This window comes from Triplophysa dalaica, chromosome 10, assembly GCF_015846415.1.
Source record: "Triplophysa dalaica isolate WHDGS20190420 chromosome 10, ASM1584641v1, whole genome shotgun sequence".
Taxonomy (NCBI): Eukaryota; Metazoa; Chordata; class Actinopteri; order Cypriniformes; family Nemacheilidae; genus Triplophysa; species Triplophysa dalaica.
Window position 1 is genome coordinate 2001904 of NC_079551.1, and position 19608 is coordinate 2021511.

Genomic DNA, 19608 nt, shown 5'->3' on the forward strand with positions numbered 1-19608 from the left:
TCATGTTCATGGTATCAACTTTAATGAACACCTTTTAGATTTCTTATATTTATTACAATGCAATCAAATCACATGTAGATAGTGTTTCATGGGCTCATTCATACATTATTTCAATATTTAAAGCTCAAGAGCATTTAAAAGAAGTGACATAGACTTATAGAGACTTCCTCACACGCATCAGAAATCGAAAGTAGGATGATACTTATCGAGGAAGCTGCTAGCTGCCATGAGCTTCTACTGTAAAGTAAGTTTATAATTAAATTCTATTTGTCATAGTGATTTAACTCTTGTAAGGTGTTTTTTTTGGGTTAGACCTACTGTGTTTACAGGTCAAGTGGACCCACAAACATAAGTGTTTTTAAGTCAATAAAGCCACGTGCATTTTTCAAGCACGCTTGTATTGCAATAATTGCAACATGCAATTTTAAGATAGCCAGACAGCATAACTTGTGTAGTTAATATTAGTCGTTTGTTAATATTTGTCTTGGGTAAATAACATGAATTAAAAAGGTACTTGTAAAAAATTCAAAAAAATAAAAAAGTACTATCAAAGAAAAATATTGTAATGGTAAAAAATATGTTTATAATAAAATTATAAGGGATAAAAGCTTGGGTTTGAGTTTAAAATGTGTTTAAAAACGTGATTGAAGTTGCACTGCTGCGATTGTGTACACGTGATTGTGTTAAACCGAAAGTATTCAATAACTCACACACCGCTATTTCCTGTGACCTTCAGACACAAGCTCCTGTCGTAGTGATATCAAACGCCAACTTTGGGTAAAAGTATAAATGTATGCCTAAAATATTTGGGTTTATATATATTTTTTAAATAACTATTATGTACGATTTTTTAAGTAGCCTACTTAAGTACATAAAGTATGGAATAAAAACACAAGATCTCTTGTCGTATCACTGTTTATCTGCACTTCTTAATCAATTATTAAGAGTTTTCCTGACTGACATTTCACTGTTGAACTTTCGCGTTTCTCGAGATGTGGGTGACTGAGAAGATTGTTTCAAACTTGCCCGCAAATAACGTACAAAACAATGGCCACTCCGTCTTTTATAGCCCACGGATATGACATAAAACTGTTGTAGTACATCCTGTTTAATGTAAAAGTGATGCTTTTCTCGTCACAACACCGGAAATAATGATGAGCTGATAAGTAAAACGTGAGTCATATTTCATATTACAATAACGTTAGTGTTGCTTGTATAAGAAACCGTATCTCCTGATTAAAGTCCCAGTGAAATAAAAGATGACAAGTCTTGTTTTTTTATAAAATATTGCAGATGTATAGTAAATAGCTTATCAACGCGGGTCATTTTCTTTTTACAATTTATCTACCTTCATATTCTTCAGTTAAAATCTGAAAATGCACTTCCGCCCTGAAATAGCGATCCATCTCAAATGATGTGCGTTATAGACCGTCATCCGTTAACTCCTCCCCTTCAGGTGTCAATCTGCCTTCAGCTTTATTTCAATGCAACAGCTTTTTTACACATCCAATCAATTCGCAGAAAAAACGCAAGCCACGCCCACTAATTTTCTCCTTTGAAACTTATTTTCACACAGAAGTAAAAACGATCTAAACTTCCGGTTCAATGGCATTTTAATACTACTTACCACAGTTTTTAAGATATTTCTGATTTTCCATACATCATGTATGTGTTTAGATTCAACTGTTTAATTTGAGATGGATTTATGGGACTGTAAAACAAAAACACCAGTCTATAAGATCCTAGTTCATGATTTTTGTGGTCAAAACATTGTATAGTTGTGCTACATTACATTATAGTTCTAATATATTCATTTTTATTTTTTACAGTCTTGTGCTTTACCCTTTATTTGTAATTTTCTTAATATGAATAGTCTTTGTGTTTAACACATATATTGTGATATTCAGGTAATGACTGTCTTTCACACAACTACATAAGTGCTTAAGAAGCCCTGAATATAATCAGAAGATCAAGGACTGAACTTCAGCTCCGAGATGAGTCATGCAGTGGAACAGAGGTAAGACTGTGTCATCACTTAAAGGGAAACTGCCAAAGAATGTTATCTTTACTACATTTTTTTATTTATTTTTTATTATGCCATCCATGAAGCCAAACAGGTGTAATATAACCTATATGTTGAATGTCCGCAACAGTACTGTCAGACACAGGTTTTATTACGTCATTGTCCGAAATCATAAATGTATTTCTTCTCCACATAGTGGACTCAAATGTCATTGGCTATTAAGGGAATATTGAAGGAGAAAGCGAGGGAGCGGTTTAAGACACAGCAACTGAATTGTTGGCTTTTGCATGGGTGTCGTGATCCTCCTCCAGAGAACACACTGTTAATGCAGAGCCGCTCAGATGTAATGCAAGATTGATTTATTGCTCCAAAGTCCAACACGGTTCATGCAAGGACATTAGCACACTGAGAAGCTCAGATGTCCCCCTTGAAAAAAATCCACACATCATTAAATTCCGTCAAGTGAGCAAACTCAACAAAGTCCTAAACATAGTCTTCAATAAATCAATCTCCTTGACAAATAATGTTTGCTGCAGGATTCACCTTTATTGGGTCATTCTGTAATGAAGAGGGCAGGGATGAGGAGAAGAGGATCCAAATGCAGCAAAAAGGTTTATTGATAAAACACTAAACTTGATCAAGACCAGAACCAAGAACACAGAAGCTAACAAAAGACAATTGGAACAGATTCAATTCAAGTTTATTTATTTACCAAAACAGATGGGTATAAATACAAGTGCAAATGAACAACAGGTGTGAAATGATCACTGTAACCATGGAAACTAATAAGGAAACCAAGGAACTTAACACAGGAATAGGACAGAAAGCACAACCTCAACACAACAGTAAAAAAAACCTAGAACCAAGATCACAATACCAAAAATGTCCAAACCAAACAGATATTAATATTATTATACAAATGAATTGTGTTCAAAATCTGCATAAATCTTTTGTAGTAGCTAAAAATAAAACTATGATGCCAATGCGAATAGTTCAAAAGTCCTTAATTAGTAAAGTTTTTCATTTAATAAAGAAATACATTTTTGAACTGTACTTTAATAGAGTACCACACAGCTGACTCATTTTTGTAAACCAACCCTCGACTGAAAGCCTTTTGAAGATCGCAAAAAATAAGCTCTGTGATTAAGGTTTATGATACTTACACATTTGACTATCAAGGAAATCTTGACAAATTTACACAATATTTGCTATTTTTGACGCCTAAATACAATTGGCAGAAGTAAGAAGTTAACACGATGCCAACGACCACAGTTCGGTCGCTCGAAATCAACGTCACAACCAGCAAGCATCCTGTCACAGTTTTAGCTAGTTGTGGTTTGTTGTTCTGTTTTACTATTTTGCATGTGTTCCCTTATTAGTTTCCCTGGTTGTCAACTTCCCCACAACTGGTTCTGTTCTCCCCGACTATGTTGTCCTTTGTATTGAAGCCCTGTGTTTGCCTGTGTTCACTATGTTCTGGCTTGTTACACACAAGCACATGAAACCTCCGACAACTTTTTCAAATTTTATTAGAAATGTGTTTCCTGATAAGTAATTACTCATTGAATTTAATTCTGTCCAGGTATTTATTGATTTTTGTCCATATTGCAGTATATGTGAAATTTATATGCCTGGTGATGTTTAATTCATCTTCCGCTTCCAGGTAGTATGTCCAACTGTGGGTGTATTGTTTTGCTATACTCATTTCCATTACAAAAGTAGTACATACTTTAAGTTTATAGTATAAATAGGCGAATTGGAACGCAGCACCTGACTGGTTAGCCAGCCCAGTGTGATATGATTGGTTAACCGCCTATTGTGCGTTGTCACAAAAAGAGTCACTCCCCGTACCATAACTGTGTTCTAAAGGTAAACAAAATGACAGAAGTTAACAGTAACAATGGCTTCAGTCTCATCAGTTCAACTCACGAATCGATCAGAAGCCTATTTTCAAACGTAATGGAGGCCTGCTAGTGTATGAAAGAGATCGTGATTTTTTCATACTATGATGAGGTTGTGATGCCCATATCTACTATGGCGAGGGAACATTTCGCGTGAGAGGTTACATAAACAGTATCAACAGTAGGGCAGTATTATGACATACAAACAAAGAGTCCCTTAAGCAGCCCAACAAGTCCTTTCCCCCTTTTTTGCGTGTTCCCTGAGGTGGAGATTATTCAAATTCTCAAAGAGAGCTGTAGTTCGTTTCAGCCAGTTGCTCTAGTCCATTAAAGCCATTTCTATTAAAGAGAATGTCTCCCTTTGCAGTGAACTTTGAGTTTTGTAACTTTGTTGACATTTCCATACCCAGACAGCAATATAATACACTGAGTTTGTTTTAAAGAATGGATTGGGACAATAGGAGCCAATAGGAGATTCAGTTTCCTTAAACGAGTCTCAGGTTTATTTTGTAGTAGTAAAAGTAGTTGAATGTTTTTTTCTGTTCATAAGTGACAGGTCACCGTCACCTGTATCCAGTTCTGTGTCTATGAAGAGTGACAACTCCAAAAAGTTTGATATAAACTTCAGGGAGAAAACACCATCTGCTGTCAAAAGGTATCTCAAGTGTTTTTGTATTGATGGTCACGTGTGGATTGTTGGAAGCCCAGTTGAGCAAATCTCTTCAGATGATTCAAATTCTTTTTTGGTTTGTTTAGTTTTTCTGTTCTTTGTGTCATTAGTGGCAGGTCACCTTCACATGTAACCAGTTCTGTGTCTATGAAGAGTGACAACTCCAAAAAATTTGATATAAACTTCAGGGAGAAAACACCATCAGCTGTAAAAAGGTATCTCAAGAGTTTTTGTATTGATGGTCACGTGTGGATTGTTAAACCCAGTTGAGCAAATCTCTTCAGATGATTCAAATTCTTTTTTGGTTTGTTTAGTTTTTCTGTTATTTGTGTCATTAGTGGCAGGTCACATTCAGATGTATCCAGTTCTGTGTCTATGAAGAGTGACAACTCCAAAAAATTTGATATAAACTTCAGGGAGAAAACACCTTCAGCTGTCAAAAGGTATCTCAAGAGTTTTTGTATTGATGCTCACGTGTGGATTGTTGGAAGCCCAGTTGAGCAAATCTCTTCAGATGATTCAAAGTTTTTTTTGGTTTGTTTAGTTTTTCTGTTCTTTGTGTCATTAGTGGCAGGTCACCTTCACACGTAACCAGTTCTGTGTCTATGAAGAGTGACAACTCCAAAAAATTTGATATAAACTTCAGGGAGAAAACACTATCTCCTGTCAAAAGGTATCTCAAGTGTAACACGCAAGAATCTGCAGAGAGTAGCCATTTCAAATGCAGGTTGTGTATTAAAAGCCAATCTGCGAACAAACATCACACAGCAGGTCCTTGGATAAAAACCTACCAAGACAAGAAAACGTAAATGTATCACCAGTGATCTCAGGCATTGGTCTCCTCTATTGTGGGCGCAGTCACATCACATCATTTTTTCTTCTTTAAACAGATGTTTGAATCCTAAACAGTGTACCCACTGCAAAAACAAGTATGAGCACAGATTATTAACACCATATCGAGATGTTATATAGTGTTATGATGTCCACATTAATAAACACATGTAAGGTTACCTTTACATGCTATTTGGAGCTTTTGTCCTAAAAAGCTGTGCATTTTTTTGTGGTGTTACAGTTGAGTAGGACACAGTATTAGTTGAATATGTTTTTCATACTTGTGTTTGTTTTCGTAGGCAGAATACCTTTGTAAATATTGGTAAAGACATTACTCGGTGGAAGACGCTAAAACAACAGAAGGGAATAAAGAGCGATGAAGAACTGGCTACTTATCTTATGAACAGGTGAGTACACACATACTTTCAAATACGACAGCACTGTTTACATGACCCCAGAGAATCTACCCTCGTGAAAAGTTGAATCTTGTAATATTAAGACGAATCATAAAATCCCAAACACAGACAATTGCCAATTAGAAAAACAAAGCATCACTGCAGCCCTGGCTTTAAACACAAAATAATAAAAAAATCAACATAAAACCGTTGTTCCACTGCAGGTATATTGTACACAGCTTTAAAGAAAAAGCATTTAATGTTACCTCTCTTATCTAGGCTCTCAGGGTTTGCTTTCTACTTCTATGTAGGGCTGTCAAACGATTAATCGCGATTAATCGCATCCAAATTAGTGCTTACATGATAAATGTCTGTGTACTGCGCTTATTAATTTTGTATTTAAAAACACATACATGTATTAATATTTAGGAAATATTAATTTAAATTTATTTATATTTACCAATAATTGAAATGATATATTAATGTCTTTTAATTGTCATATTTTACATTTTTGTTAAATATATTCAAGTATGCAATCCGTTCACATTACACAGACACATATTATGTATAAACAAACTTTTATTCTGGATGCGATTAATCGTGAGCTTCCAAGTTATTTTTATTGTGAATATTTACATACACTTTGCAGAATCTGGAAAATGTTGTTAATTTTCCACAAATTAAGTAAAGTGTAAAGGAATGGGACAGAAATATTTATCTGACCGCAAGAGGGAGTCCTAATGTTGCATCGTTAATTCATTATTCATTTCCTGTTTATAAACAACAATGTTCATTTATGCATACTTTGTGAAGTGTTCACAGTTTACCTGGTGTATTTATGTCCATTTAGCCAATTTCATTTGATTATTGTTTATTGAATTACTTTGTATCTGACTTGCTTGGTTGGGTTATTCTGACAATACGCTTCCAGTGCACAAACATTCTAACCTACATCCATTTAGTTATAAATAACAAACTTTGTCACATCAGAAATGTTGACATATATATTTAAAAAAATACCATGTTGTCCTGATGATCCTTTCAGTTTTTGTAGAGATATAAATTTGCTGTCTCTTCATGCTTCACACAATTGGCTGATCGCTGCAACTAAAGCAATTCAGAATCAAACTCTGAACTGAAAGAGCAGATTTATGACCATCTGTGAGACCACAAAACCCATTCTAAACTGGGTTGTTCTTTTTCTCTTTGGAAAAATTATATTTTAAGAAATTATTTTGCTTGGCTACAGAATTCAGTTCGAGACATCGGATGCCGGCTTCCAGAAGGAAAGGTCTCACAAACATTTAATGGACAGTCTTATCTGGACCTTTAGGGTAGGAAAATAAATTACATTTTTGGGAAAATATAACAACAACACAGCTTAAACATAGCTGTTATTTTTAGGATCTTGAGAATAAAATAAGCACATTTCTGAAGAATGAGCTAGAATGGTTTAAGAAGATACTGAAGACAGAAAACACAGAATATCATGTGAAGGACTTTCTGGAGGACACACAGAACATCAAAGAAGCAGCTCTTGATATCACACTCTACTTTCTCAGAAGTATGAACAAAAAGAAACTTGCTGATATTCTGCAAGGTAAGAGGCTCATAACGTCACCATCTTTCATGATGTCACTTATCAAATGTGGGAGATAAAAGTGGGATTAGTATATACCATCAGTTTATGCAGTTTAATAATTTAATGCAAATGAGTCTACACTTCTTTTTATGTTATACTGTAGATCTCTTACATTGTGTTTTGAGCAGTTATATGTATGTTTGCAAAGTATCTATACAATACAATGCACTAACATAAGACTATAAAGCTGCAAAAGAGAAAGTGAAACTCAACTCACTGATAGATCTGGATAGAAACACACACTTATTTCTTGTTTTATTTCATTTTATTATTCTATTTCATTTATCCCATTTATTACAATATTCATTTTTCATATGAATTCATTCATTTATTTTATCATTCAATTCTATTGAATGAGAACGAGTGGGGAGGGCCATATCCGAGTCCGGAGAGAGCATATGGAATGCCAAAGGGTTCAAAATGTCTCTCTGGGTTTGCCATGACTCTGCCACAAGGTCAAGAAAGACATGACTTGATGCGGCCGAATCATGTCAATGATATTAAAAGAGTAACCAAAACACAACAAACATTAACATTAAGAAAAATAAAATGCAACTCATTGACACCAAACGTTATCTACAAACAATATCTTGTATAAATGAGTAACTGCACATCTCATAATTATACATCTAATTAATCATGATTAATCACGTACAAACAGGGTAATTAATCACAATTGAAAAATATTTCTCTATATTTACTTGTTTTTAATCTATTTAAATTTACAAAAAAAGTACCCTCTTGACAATCCTTGTATATTTGTTTCTGTGATTTAGATGAGCTGGTCTTCATTCATCAACGACCACTTAAATCAAACCTGAAATCAAAATATGAACGTATTTTTGAAGGAATTGCAAAGCATGGTGACTTTACACTTCTAAGTAAAATCTTCACGGATCTCTACATCACTCAGGGTGGAGATGAACAACACGAGTTAAGTCATATTGAGGCAGCTTCCAGACATCTAGAATCAACAGATGTACAGGTTAAATGTACACATTTATTCCAGCCTCCTGAACAAGGCAAGACCATAAGAACTGTACTAACAAAAGGAGTTGCTGGCATTGGAAAATCTGTCTCGGTGCAAAAGTTTGTTCTGGACTGGGCTGAAGGAAAAGAAAACCAGGATATCAGCTTCATATTTCCTCTTCCATTCCGAGAGATGAACTTGAAGGAGAAAGAGAGACTGAGTTTGATAGATCTCATTGTACAGTTTTTCCCAGAGATGAAAAGAGTAAACCTTACAAGAAATGACAAGTTTAGACTTCTCTTCATCCTTGATGGTTTGGATGAATGTCGTCTTCCTCTGAAGTTTGATGGTAATGAGATGAGGAGTGATATCACATCACCTGCTCCTCTGGATGTTCTCCTGACAAACCTCATCAAAGGAAATCTGCTTCCTCACGCTCACATCTGGATAACCACCAGACCAGCAGCAGCCGGTAAGATTCCTCCTGAGTGTATCGACCGAGTGACAGAGGTCAGAGGATTCAATGATGAACAGAAGGAAGAATACTTCAGAAAAAGATTCACAGATCAGAATATGGCCGACACAATCATTGATCACATTAAAAAATCAAAGAGTCTCTTCATCATGTGTCACATCCCAGTGTTCTGCTGGATTTCAGCCACTGTGCTCCAGAACATTCTGGAAGAGAACAAAGTGGAGAAGTCTGATGACACGACCAAAACTCTTCAGGATGATTTTAACACTGATGATACTCCTAGAACTCTGACACAAATGTACACACACTTCTTTCGCTTTCAGATTCAACAGAGCAGAAGAAAGTATGATGGAGAATACTCTCCTGATATCTCCTGGGACATGGACTCAATCTATTCACTGGGGAAACTGGCTTTTGAACAACTAGAAAAAAACAACCTGATCTTCTATGAGTCCGATCTTAAGGATTGTGAAATTGACGTCTCTAAAGCCTCTGTGTATTCAGGGATGTGCACTCAGATCTTTAAACAGGAGACAGGGATCATTCTTGGTACTGTGTACTGCTTTGTTCACATGAGCATTCAGGAGTTTATCGCAGCTCTGTATGCACATCTGTTTCTAGACAAGAACAAGAAAGGTGTATTTGTTAAAGAACAAGAACACAAAAGTAACACCATGACTGGTTTACTGAAGACTGCAGTGGATAAGGCACTTAAGAGTGACAATGGACATCTGGATCTTTTCCTTCGCTTCCTCCTCGGTCTGTCACTTGAGTCCAACCGGCCGCTTCTAAGAGGTCTGTTGTCACAGGAAGAGAGCAATAAGCAGAAAAACACAGAAATTGTCCAGTACATCAAGGAGAAATTAGAAGCGAATTCATGTCCAGAGAGATCCATCAATCTGTTTTACTGTCTGAATGAACTGAATGATCAAACTCTGGTTCAAGAGGTTCAGAAGCATCTTGGAGAAGGAGGAAGTCTGTCATCTTCTGACCTCTCACCTGCTCAGTGGTCTGCTCTCGCTTTTGTGATGCTGACATCAGATGAAGAACTGGAGGAGTTTGAGCTTCAGAAATTCAAGAAATCAGACGAATGTCTCATTAGGCTGTCACCAGTTGTTAAAACGGCCAGAAAAGCTCTGTAAGTAATGGAACAATTAACAAATGTTTATTATTAGCCTTAATTGTTTAAAGTGGCCGTATCTCACACAGTTTCTGTACATCTCATGTTTATCTTTAGTACTTACAGAATAGTATTGTACACTTCAAATATAAAATAGAATAGAATCTTTAGTTTGATCACATTCATAAAATATAGAAATAGCTATAGGATTATTTCCGAAAATGGGGGGGGGGGATTGTGGGGGTGTAGGTGGAATTGTCATGAACCTCAAGACAGAAGCCAAGTGTAGACAGCCATGTTAGACAAAAAAATATTTTATTTAAATGAAAAACCTCAAATGGGGAAAACACAAACTTAAACAAGGTTTTAAATATAAACATGCCACAAGGGGCAAAAATCCAAAATCATTGCACCTCTTCATCTATCAGTTACAAACGATCTGCAAATCCAGCATTAGAGCCACCATAATATATAACATCCATCCCTGGAATGCCGTGAACAAACAAACAACACACCTCAACTTCTCTCACTATTGCAAGAGTAACGAGCAGCAGCTAGAGGCCCACATAATTTCATATTTGTAGTTATAAAATAAATGGTATATATTTAATAGGTTTTTTTCCTTGTAGGTTAAATGATTGTAATTTAACAGACAAGAGTTGTTCAGCTCTGGCTAATGCTTTGGGATCAGGCAGCAATCTGAAGGAGATCAACATGAGCCATAACAGTCTACAGGATTCAGGAGTCAAGCTTCTCTGTGATGGAATTAAGAAGAAAAAGTCTGATTTGGAGATCTTGAGGTAGGTTGGCCACTGCAATGTACAAATTTGTATCGCTTTTCTTGTTTTACACTTATTGGATCTCATTCATGAAACATTCTTGAATATATGAATAAATATATGAGTAATTTGCGTGTTAAACTCACCTTTCTGAAAAACAGATTCACAAATACTGAGTAAACGTCAGATTTGATAGTTAAATGTGTTTATGTGTGTGTATGTTAATGACAAAGATACAGCTTCAAAACTATTTTGCTGTGCTTCTCGTCATATTCATTGATGGGCAATATGAAAATTAATTGGCCAATCAAAATTATTTTTATATATACGGTTGTCGCCATCTTGGCATTGCGTCATCACGTGTCACTCCCGGATAATCGATGAAAAAAAGTTTTAGTCACTTCCGTGTTGGTTTCACGAGAGAAACCGGAAGGTTTCTCCCTGGTCCCGACCCATAGTTTAAAACTTTCTGCACTATTAATGACAAACTCAAGTCTGATAGTTTACTCCAGTAAAGATCAAAGGGTTATACACAAACTCCTGTATGATGTTGTTTTTATTTTTCAGGCTCAGTAAGTGCGCTCTAACAGAGGAAAGTTGTTCAGCTCTGGCTTCAGCTCTCAGTTTAGACTTAGGTAGTCTGAAGGATCTTGATCTCAGCAATAATGATCTACAGGATTCAGGAATTAAGCGTCTCTCTGAAGGACTGAAGAATAACTGTGAACTTCAGATACTCAGGTGAACTGATGTCTGACATGTTCACAATATTCCTCCACATATAGTTATTTATAAAAAATGATCTTTTCTGTTCTCTAGTGTGTCTGAGTGCAGTATTGGAGAAGAAGGTTATAAATGTTTATATTCAGCTGTGAGATCAAACCTGAATCAAATCTGAAAGAGCTGGATCTCAGAGGAAATGATCCTGGAGAAACAGGAGTCAAACTCATCTATCAGTTAATACAAGATCACAAGTGTAAACTCAACACTGTCAGGTGTGTATTGACAACCAAGAATGATTTTAAGGCTTTAATCTTTATAACTGTAATATAAGGTACTTACAGTAAACTGGTATATTATATAATTCTTGTTTTCTGCAGGTTCTTGAGCAGTTCTTCTGCAGTGAAAGCCTTTGAGTATCTGACAGAAACTCTTGGTATAAATCCTTTACTCCAGAGAGAAGTGAATCTGAGTGATCATAAACTAGACGAGTCAAGAGTGAATCAGATCTGTGATCTACTGAAGGACAAACACTGTCACATCAACACACTCATGTGAGGACTTGTAACATCTGCTTCTGATTGGATCTGGTTAACAGGACTGTGATGATGTAGATGTGTGTTGTGTCTGATACAAACTAAAGAACGATTCTTTTTGTTCTCTTTCTACAGTCTCAGTAACAGCAGTATTACAGTAAGGGTTGTTGCTGATCTGGTGTCAGCTTTCACTTCTAACCCTTCACATCTGACACATCTGGATCTGAGTCTCAATAAACTGGAAGATTCAGGAATGATGAAGATCTCTGATCTGTTGAAAAATCCACAGTGCAGACTACACAAACTCACGTATGTCTTTATATTCATGTTCATTATATTGTATGCATTATATGTTTAAATCATTCATACATGTGGTTCAGATTTAATATTTAATCAGATTTAATATTTTATTAATAATTAGAATTTTGGCGAGATAAATTAGGAACTAATATAAAGTGTTCTGTTCTCTAGTGTGTCTGAGTGCAGTATTGGAGAAGAAGGTTATAAATTTTTATATTCAGCTGTGAGATCAAACCCTGAATCACATCTGATAGAGCTGGATCTCAGAGGAAATGATCCTGGAGAAACAGGAGTCAAACTCATCTATCAGTTAATACAAGATCACAAGTGTAAACTCAACACTGTCAGGTGAGATGTGCTTAAATACTAAAAAAAACAGATGCTGAATAATTGATTATGGACATTATATTGGTGATCTATTTACACAATGCACACTATCATACACCCGGCGCATTGTGGCACCAGTGTGTTCTGGTTTGAAATATGAGGTGTAGTTTATAGATGGCGCGGGATTAATGGTTAACTTCACGCACGAGCAGAACATCTACAGGACAAGTCTTAGTTTGATCTTCAAGTACACTTTAAAAATGTCTGCCGTTCCTCACTAGAGACTCGTCCAGTCTTTGCTCTTGTAAATTCCGTCATCTAAATAGTGAATCAGTCATCGGGCGAGAGCAGCGGTCTCTTAAAGGGAATGAGACTCTGAGTGGTTTACTGCACGTTTTCCCCAAACACACCCAATACTCATTAAGATAAAAGGGAAAAACCCTTTAGACCATTTTTTTGCATCAGTAAACTAGCAAAAGCTGATTCGGAAACGCCATAAGAGGACTCGCACTGTGCACTTTAGACCATGAGCTTAGATCGTTAAAATAAGGCCCAATGTATTGTTAGATCATTCAGTTAATTCATTTTTAATAATATTGGGCTTTTTACAATGTGTCCTGTTTCAAAGCTGCTTTACAAGAGAAAAATAAATGAAAAACACAGAAAGAGGCAGAAAACAGTGCAGTGCCATAAATAAAACAATGTTCTAATGAAGCAATGTTAATAGATTTCACCAAACCATAAATAATATAAGAAAGCAGTCTACTGGTGAGCGAGGAACCAAAACTTCAATGTTGAATTAATGGAGATAAAAATCTTGGGAGAAACTAGTCTCAGTCGGGGGGGTCAGTTCTCCTGATGTCCTGGACTGTTGTGCTGTGCCCTTTAGTCTCGCCACTTTCTTTTAATAAATTGTGTGTTGGGTAAGTTCCCCTGAAAAAGTAATGAATTACTAGTTACTTATTACATATTCAACATTGTTATTAGATTACTGTAAAAAGTAGTCTCTCCAAAAATTATTTAATTACTTATTACTGTCTATATCCTACATCAATCTTGATTAGTTTTGATTAGAACTGATTCAAGGATAGACATAAACTAAATAAAGTATTTTTATTTAAGTGATCAAAGTATTACAAATGTGAGAAGGATACATTAAAGCATATATTTTTAAGTAAAAATTGGGCACAGACATATCAAAGCTAAAAATGGATAGCGGCAAAAGTCCCATCGTGGCTTTTATACATATTGTTTTAGAATCTCTCTTAACTCTTCCAAGTCTCTGTCCAACAAAAGTCTCAACACCAGTGCCAAAGCTGTCTTATATGGTAAGAGTTGTGAAACTATGACAGCAACAACAAAGAGAATAAAGTACAATCAAGTAGCAACTTCTCTGTTTTTATTACATCAAGTTTGGTAAATTTGAATTTGTTTGTTTTCTGCAGGTTCTTGAAAAGTGATGCTGCAGTGAAAGCCTTTGAGTATCTGAAGAAAGTTCTTCATATTAATCCGTTACTCAACAGAGAAGTGACTCTGAGTAAACTAGACGAGTCAAGAGTGAATCAGATCTGTGATCTACTGAAGGATAAACACTGTCGCATCAACACACTCATGTGAGGATTTTTATACTGTTTTTATATTTGATGATTTATATGAGATTGTGTCATGTGATGTGATATTTTCAACATCTGGTTCTGATCATGTAGAAGATTTAAAGGATTATGAAGTAGATGTTTATTTTCTGGTGATGTGTTCAGTAAGAATTCAGTAACTCTTAGACTCTTTTTTTAAAGCATGTATATATTTCTTATTTCTGGGTATGTGACAAATTTCATGAGGTTTCAATGAGGTTGTCTCTTTCTCTCGGTCATTAGCTGACGGTGGTAAACATTTGCTCTAATATAGTATAAATAAGCAAACCGCAAGCATCTTTTTACTGTGTTTATCAGTATATTCTCAATGTTTATGATAATGGTGGACGATAATGTCTTAAATAGTTTTAAATACATTGGTTTTGTTTTGCTGTGTCCTTTGCGCTGGCGAGTTCATCATCAGAACTTATGACACACCTGTGTCATTTACCAGAACCCTACTCTCTCGTCTTCTTTTAAGTCGACATGAAACGGAAGTAGCGATTGTCATTATTAGACGATGAGAGAAATATTCAGGAGGGACTTGATTTGTTCATCTAGTACTGATTGGATTGTTGAATGTTGGGCGTTTCCAACGGAAGAAAGTCAGATTTGTAGGCCAGTTTGCAATCAGTCATTCATTGAAGCCCCGCCCTCGTGCCAGAGGGGTTTCGATAGGCGGAGACTATTAATTTTTTATAAAAAAAATTAAAAGTTTAAAATGTACATTTGCAAACAAATTAAAAAATAATAATGATGTGAACAGATAAATATTTTATAATTAATACTTTTCATGCCGACTTAAACGTCAGTCATTCAGTGTTGTATAGTACTTAAGTATTTTTACTTTCAATTACATTTTTAAATATCTTTATTTTATAAAAATGTTTTACTTAATATTTCACTACATTACAAAGCATAAATCATGATTTTTATATTTCATAAATACTTGTACTGAAGTACATTAACATCTAGTAATTTATTTTGCGAATTATTTTTACTTTTAAAGTTTTAAACATTTTACTTTGAATAATGGAAAACTACCAGAAATGTTGTAAGAATGTTCCATCTGGAATGTTCTTAATTAGTGTATTAAAGGTAAAAAATGAAAAACAAAACATATATATGAAATGTTGAGGAGTAAAATATATGCTATATGCTTTAAAATGTAGTGTAGTATTTTTCTTACAATAAAGGTACTTGTAAAATGTAGTTGAGTAAAAGTAAAAATGACTATATAAGTCTAATATACAACACTGCAGTCATTTTGCATCATGCATCAGTGCTAGTTTAATAATATCAATATATAGTGAAAAGCTCACTATTAGTTGGTAAAGTTTTTGTATCTTTGTGTTCTTTTTCTGCAGTCTCAGTAACAGCAGTATTACAGCAGGAGGATGTGCTGATCTGATATCAGCCATCAAATCAAAACCATCACATCTGAAACATCTTGATCTGAGTGGAAATAAACTTGAAGATTCAGTAATGATGAAGATCTCTGAATTATTGGAAAATGCAAAATCCAAACTACAGAAACTCAAGTATGTGTTTACGTTCATGCTTATTCCATTAATTTCAGTGAAATACAATTGGGGATTCAACATAAATAATGTTGTTTGGCAAAAATATATTTACCAAAACCAATATATTTTTTTAATGTTATCGATCTGAGATAAAAACTGTTATGTTTATTAAAGCAATAAATTGTGAGTTATTTTCTCCAGTTAAACCATTTCAGCTACAGTGACATGCTGCTAAACGTGACACAGCACGTGGTATTAAATATAGCTGTCTATGCATGTTGTTCACAGTTTGTTTTAGGAGAAAAAGGGATTTTCACAGCTTGAAAACATTAGAAATACATTTTGTAAGACCTGCAAAAGTGACAAAATGCGAAGAGGCAGTAGAGCAATGTACAGTATTCAACATTTGAAGTGGATCAAAAAAGTTGTCAGAAGACAAGAACGTGTGTTGTTCTTGTCTTACGACAACTTTGTTGAAACTTTTTGATCCAAAAAATGAAGGATCGATATCAAGTCTAACAAACATAGTGTTCTTTCTACAGTCTGTCAGAGTGCAGTATTGGAGAAGAAGGTTATAAATGTTTATATTCAGCTGTGAGATCAAACCATAAATCACACCTGAAAGAACTGGATCTCAGAGGAAATGATCCTGGAGAAACAGGAGTAAAACTCATCTATCAGTTAAATCAAGATCGGAAGTGTAAGCTTAAGACTGTCAGGTGATAAAAGATTTCAAATCTTATATACATATACAGTCTGATATATCACACTACAGCACAAAGATCAAATGATTGATTCAAAAGTGTTAAATAAAGTGAATGAAAGTAGAACAAGAAAAGTTTATCTGCCAAACATCATGTTTTTAGACTCAGTTGATTTGATGTTAAATGAGTCATTTTCATTCTGAATGAGCTTAATCCAGCAGACACACACTGTGTGTTACACACAACAGACCTCTTGAATCTGTTCATACTGAAGACATTTCATTCAGTTACACATGTGAAGTGCTGAACATGAACACATGATCTTTTGTGTGTAGATTTCTGAAGAGTTGTTCTGCAGAAGAAGCTTGTGATCATCTCTGTAAAGCTCTAGATGTGAATCCATTACTGCTGAAAGAACTCAATCTGAGTCACAATAAACTGGGAGATCTGGATGGAGAGAAACTCTCGGCTCTATTGATGGACTCTCACAGCAAAGTGACTAAAATCATGTGAGTATCATATACACGAGAACTTCATACAGTACAGACTGTCAGACAGGTGATGTTTATTGAGATGATGTTGTGTTATTGTGTTTAGATTGAATGATTGTGAGCTGACAGAGAATCAGTGTTCAGCTCTAGCTGCTGTTCTCTCCTGTAAAACCCTCGTGAAGGAGATGAATCTGAGCAACAGTCCACTGATGGATTCAGGACTCAAACACATCTGTGACCAACTCAAGAATCCTCAGTGTCAACTCCAGATACTCAAGTGAGTTCCATCTATGACATCATCTACACAACAATCAGAAGTGATGCTTCTGTATGAATGCAGATTTCTGTTTACTGACTTTGGTGGTGTGATTGGTAAATAGCATGAATCTGTTTTTTTTGGAGTGTGAAGTAATTAATACCCAAACGCCTGCAAGCAGATAACAGTTGGTGTGTTCTCACGTTTTATAATGTAAGTAAGGTGTAATGTACAGCCCGGCACTTGATGTTGCAGAGCAAACCTGACATGAGCCCAAAACAAAGCAGGGTTTCAGCTGTCTAGATGTACATTATCCCGTATATCAAACAGCTACTTATCACATGAGTACAATAACAAAAAAGTTTAAAGCTAAATGCAACCATACCAAATGTTCTTGTACCAAATGTACCAGATATCTTCATGATTCTTTGGAGTTTTCCATGAAACTCAGACCACAACATCAGTAGAACATCTTGGTCAACTCAAATCAATTTGAGAGTAATTTTATTGTGTGTTTAGTACTTTTACCAATGATTTTAAATCTCTTATTCAAAAACTCCTGATCAGACATGAACACACGTATTTCCTTTCGTAGTCCTGTAGGGCTTGTCCCCGTAATTGCTGCTTGCAGCTATATTTCTTCTTTTTTTGCCATGGAAGTCTATGGCACACAGGGCGTTGCTAGACCTAAAGCTCTAATGGGGCACAGGGCCCAAATAATCACTTTTTCTTGAAAGTCTGCTGTGTGAAAGAAATGTGCAACACAATGCAATGTGTAAACTTTCTTGCTTATACCTTCTTCACGATGTATCTGAAACTTTATGTTACTGGCACTTCTCATGAATACAAACAGTTTTGCATGAAATTTGGTATGTAGCATCTGGAGAAATTCTGTGTTCAGCATAAAATAAATTCAAAGGCGAGCGTGTCAAAGGGTCATGTGGCTCTTTTGTGTATTGACACGAAACTTGGTGTATATCATAGCTGGTACAACTATTCTTCTTCATAAAAATTTGGTCACCGTGCCTCCTAGTGGTCAAAAGTTTTAAGGATCGTTTTTTTTTCTAAGTGCCTTTCTCTGATCATTTGTCCAGAATATTTACATATGGGCCATTGCTGGGCTTGACCATGTAATTGCTGCTTACAGCTAAATTATTTATTTGTTGTCTTTTTCAGGCTCAATGCTTGTGATTTAACAGCAGAACGTTGTTCAGCTCTGGCTTCAGCTCTCAGTCTGAAGAAACTTGATCTGAGCAATAATGATCTACAGGATTCAGGAATTCAGCGTCTCTCTGAAGGACTGAAGAACAACTGCAAACTTCAGATTCTCAGGTGAACTGATGTCTGACATGTTCACAATATTCCTCCACATACATTAGTTAATTATAAAGATTCAGGTCACTTTTAAAATGACTAATTAATCATCTCTGATATTTTTTCTTCACTAGTCTGTCGGAGTGCAGTATTGGAGAAGAAGGTTATAAATGTTTATGTTCAGCTGTGAGATCAAACCCTGAATCACATCTGATAGAGCTGGATCTCAGAGGAAATGATCCTGGAGAAACAGGAGTCAAACTCATCTATCAGTTAATACAAGATCACAAGTGTAAACTCAACACTGTCAGGTGAGATGTGCTGAAATAAGACTAAATAAATCACAACCTGAATAATGATGTGTATGGACATTATTATAGTGATTCTGTTGAGTAAAATGATTTTTCTTTAGCTCTAATGTTTTAAGTAAACAACAATTTCTATATTTTTGTTAGGTTTAATTGAATATATTTTCTTGTTTTCTGCAGGTTCTTGAGCAGCTCTTCTGCAGTGAAAGCCTTTGAGTATCTGACAGAAACTCTTGGTATAAATCCTTTACTCCAGAGAGAAGTGAATCTGAGTGATCATAAACTAGACGAGTCAAGAGTGAATCAGATCTGTGATCTACTGAAGGACAAACACTGTCACATCAACACACTCATGTGAGGACTTGATCTTTATTATGAGTTTATATTTCAACTGTTCAGAATCACAGCATCAGATGTGACATTGATATAATCTTGATAAATGTTTAGATGAAACTTTAACTTTGTGTTCTTTCTTCAGTCTCAGTAACAGCAGTATTACAGAAGGAGGATGTGCTGATCTGATGTCAACTTTCATTTCAAACCCTTCACATCTGACACATCTGGATCTGAGTCACAATAAACTAGAAGATTCAGGAATGATGAAGATCTCTGATCTGTTGAGAAACTCACAGTGCAGACTACACAAACTAGAGTATGTCTTTACATTCATGTTCAATTCATTAACTTAGGTGAAA

The 19608-nt window shown here is 35.4% G+C and overlaps 1 protein-coding gene across 1 annotated transcript in view; it reads left to right on the forward strand.

Moving 5' to 3' along the window:
• The first annotated feature begins 209 nt into the window (after nt 1–209).
• Nucleotides 210–19608, forward strand: part of LOC130429649 (NACHT, LRR and PYD domains-containing protein 12-like) — a 35453-nt gene continuing 16054 nt past the window's right edge. Inside the window, exons 1-12 of the mRNA XM_056758325.1 lie at nt 210–244; nt 1908–2017; nt 4475–4579; nt 4705–4809; nt 4933–5037; nt 5163–5267; nt 5725–5832; nt 7070–7154; nt 7225–7420; nt 8239–10045; nt 10657–10827; nt 18740–18916. Coding sequence (XP_056614303.1) covers nt 1995–2017; nt 4475–4579; nt 4705–4809; nt 4933–5037; nt 5163–5267; nt 5725–5832; nt 7070–7154; nt 7225–7420; nt 8239–10045; nt 10657–10827; nt 18740–18916 — 2987 coding nt within the window. The 5' untranslated portion in view covers nt 210–244; nt 1908–1994. The remainder of the gene's footprint in view (nt 245–1907; nt 2018–4474; nt 4580–4704; nt 4810–4932; nt 5038–5162; nt 5268–5724; nt 5833–7069; nt 7155–7224; nt 7421–8238; nt 10046–10656; nt 10828–18739; nt 18917–19608) is intronic.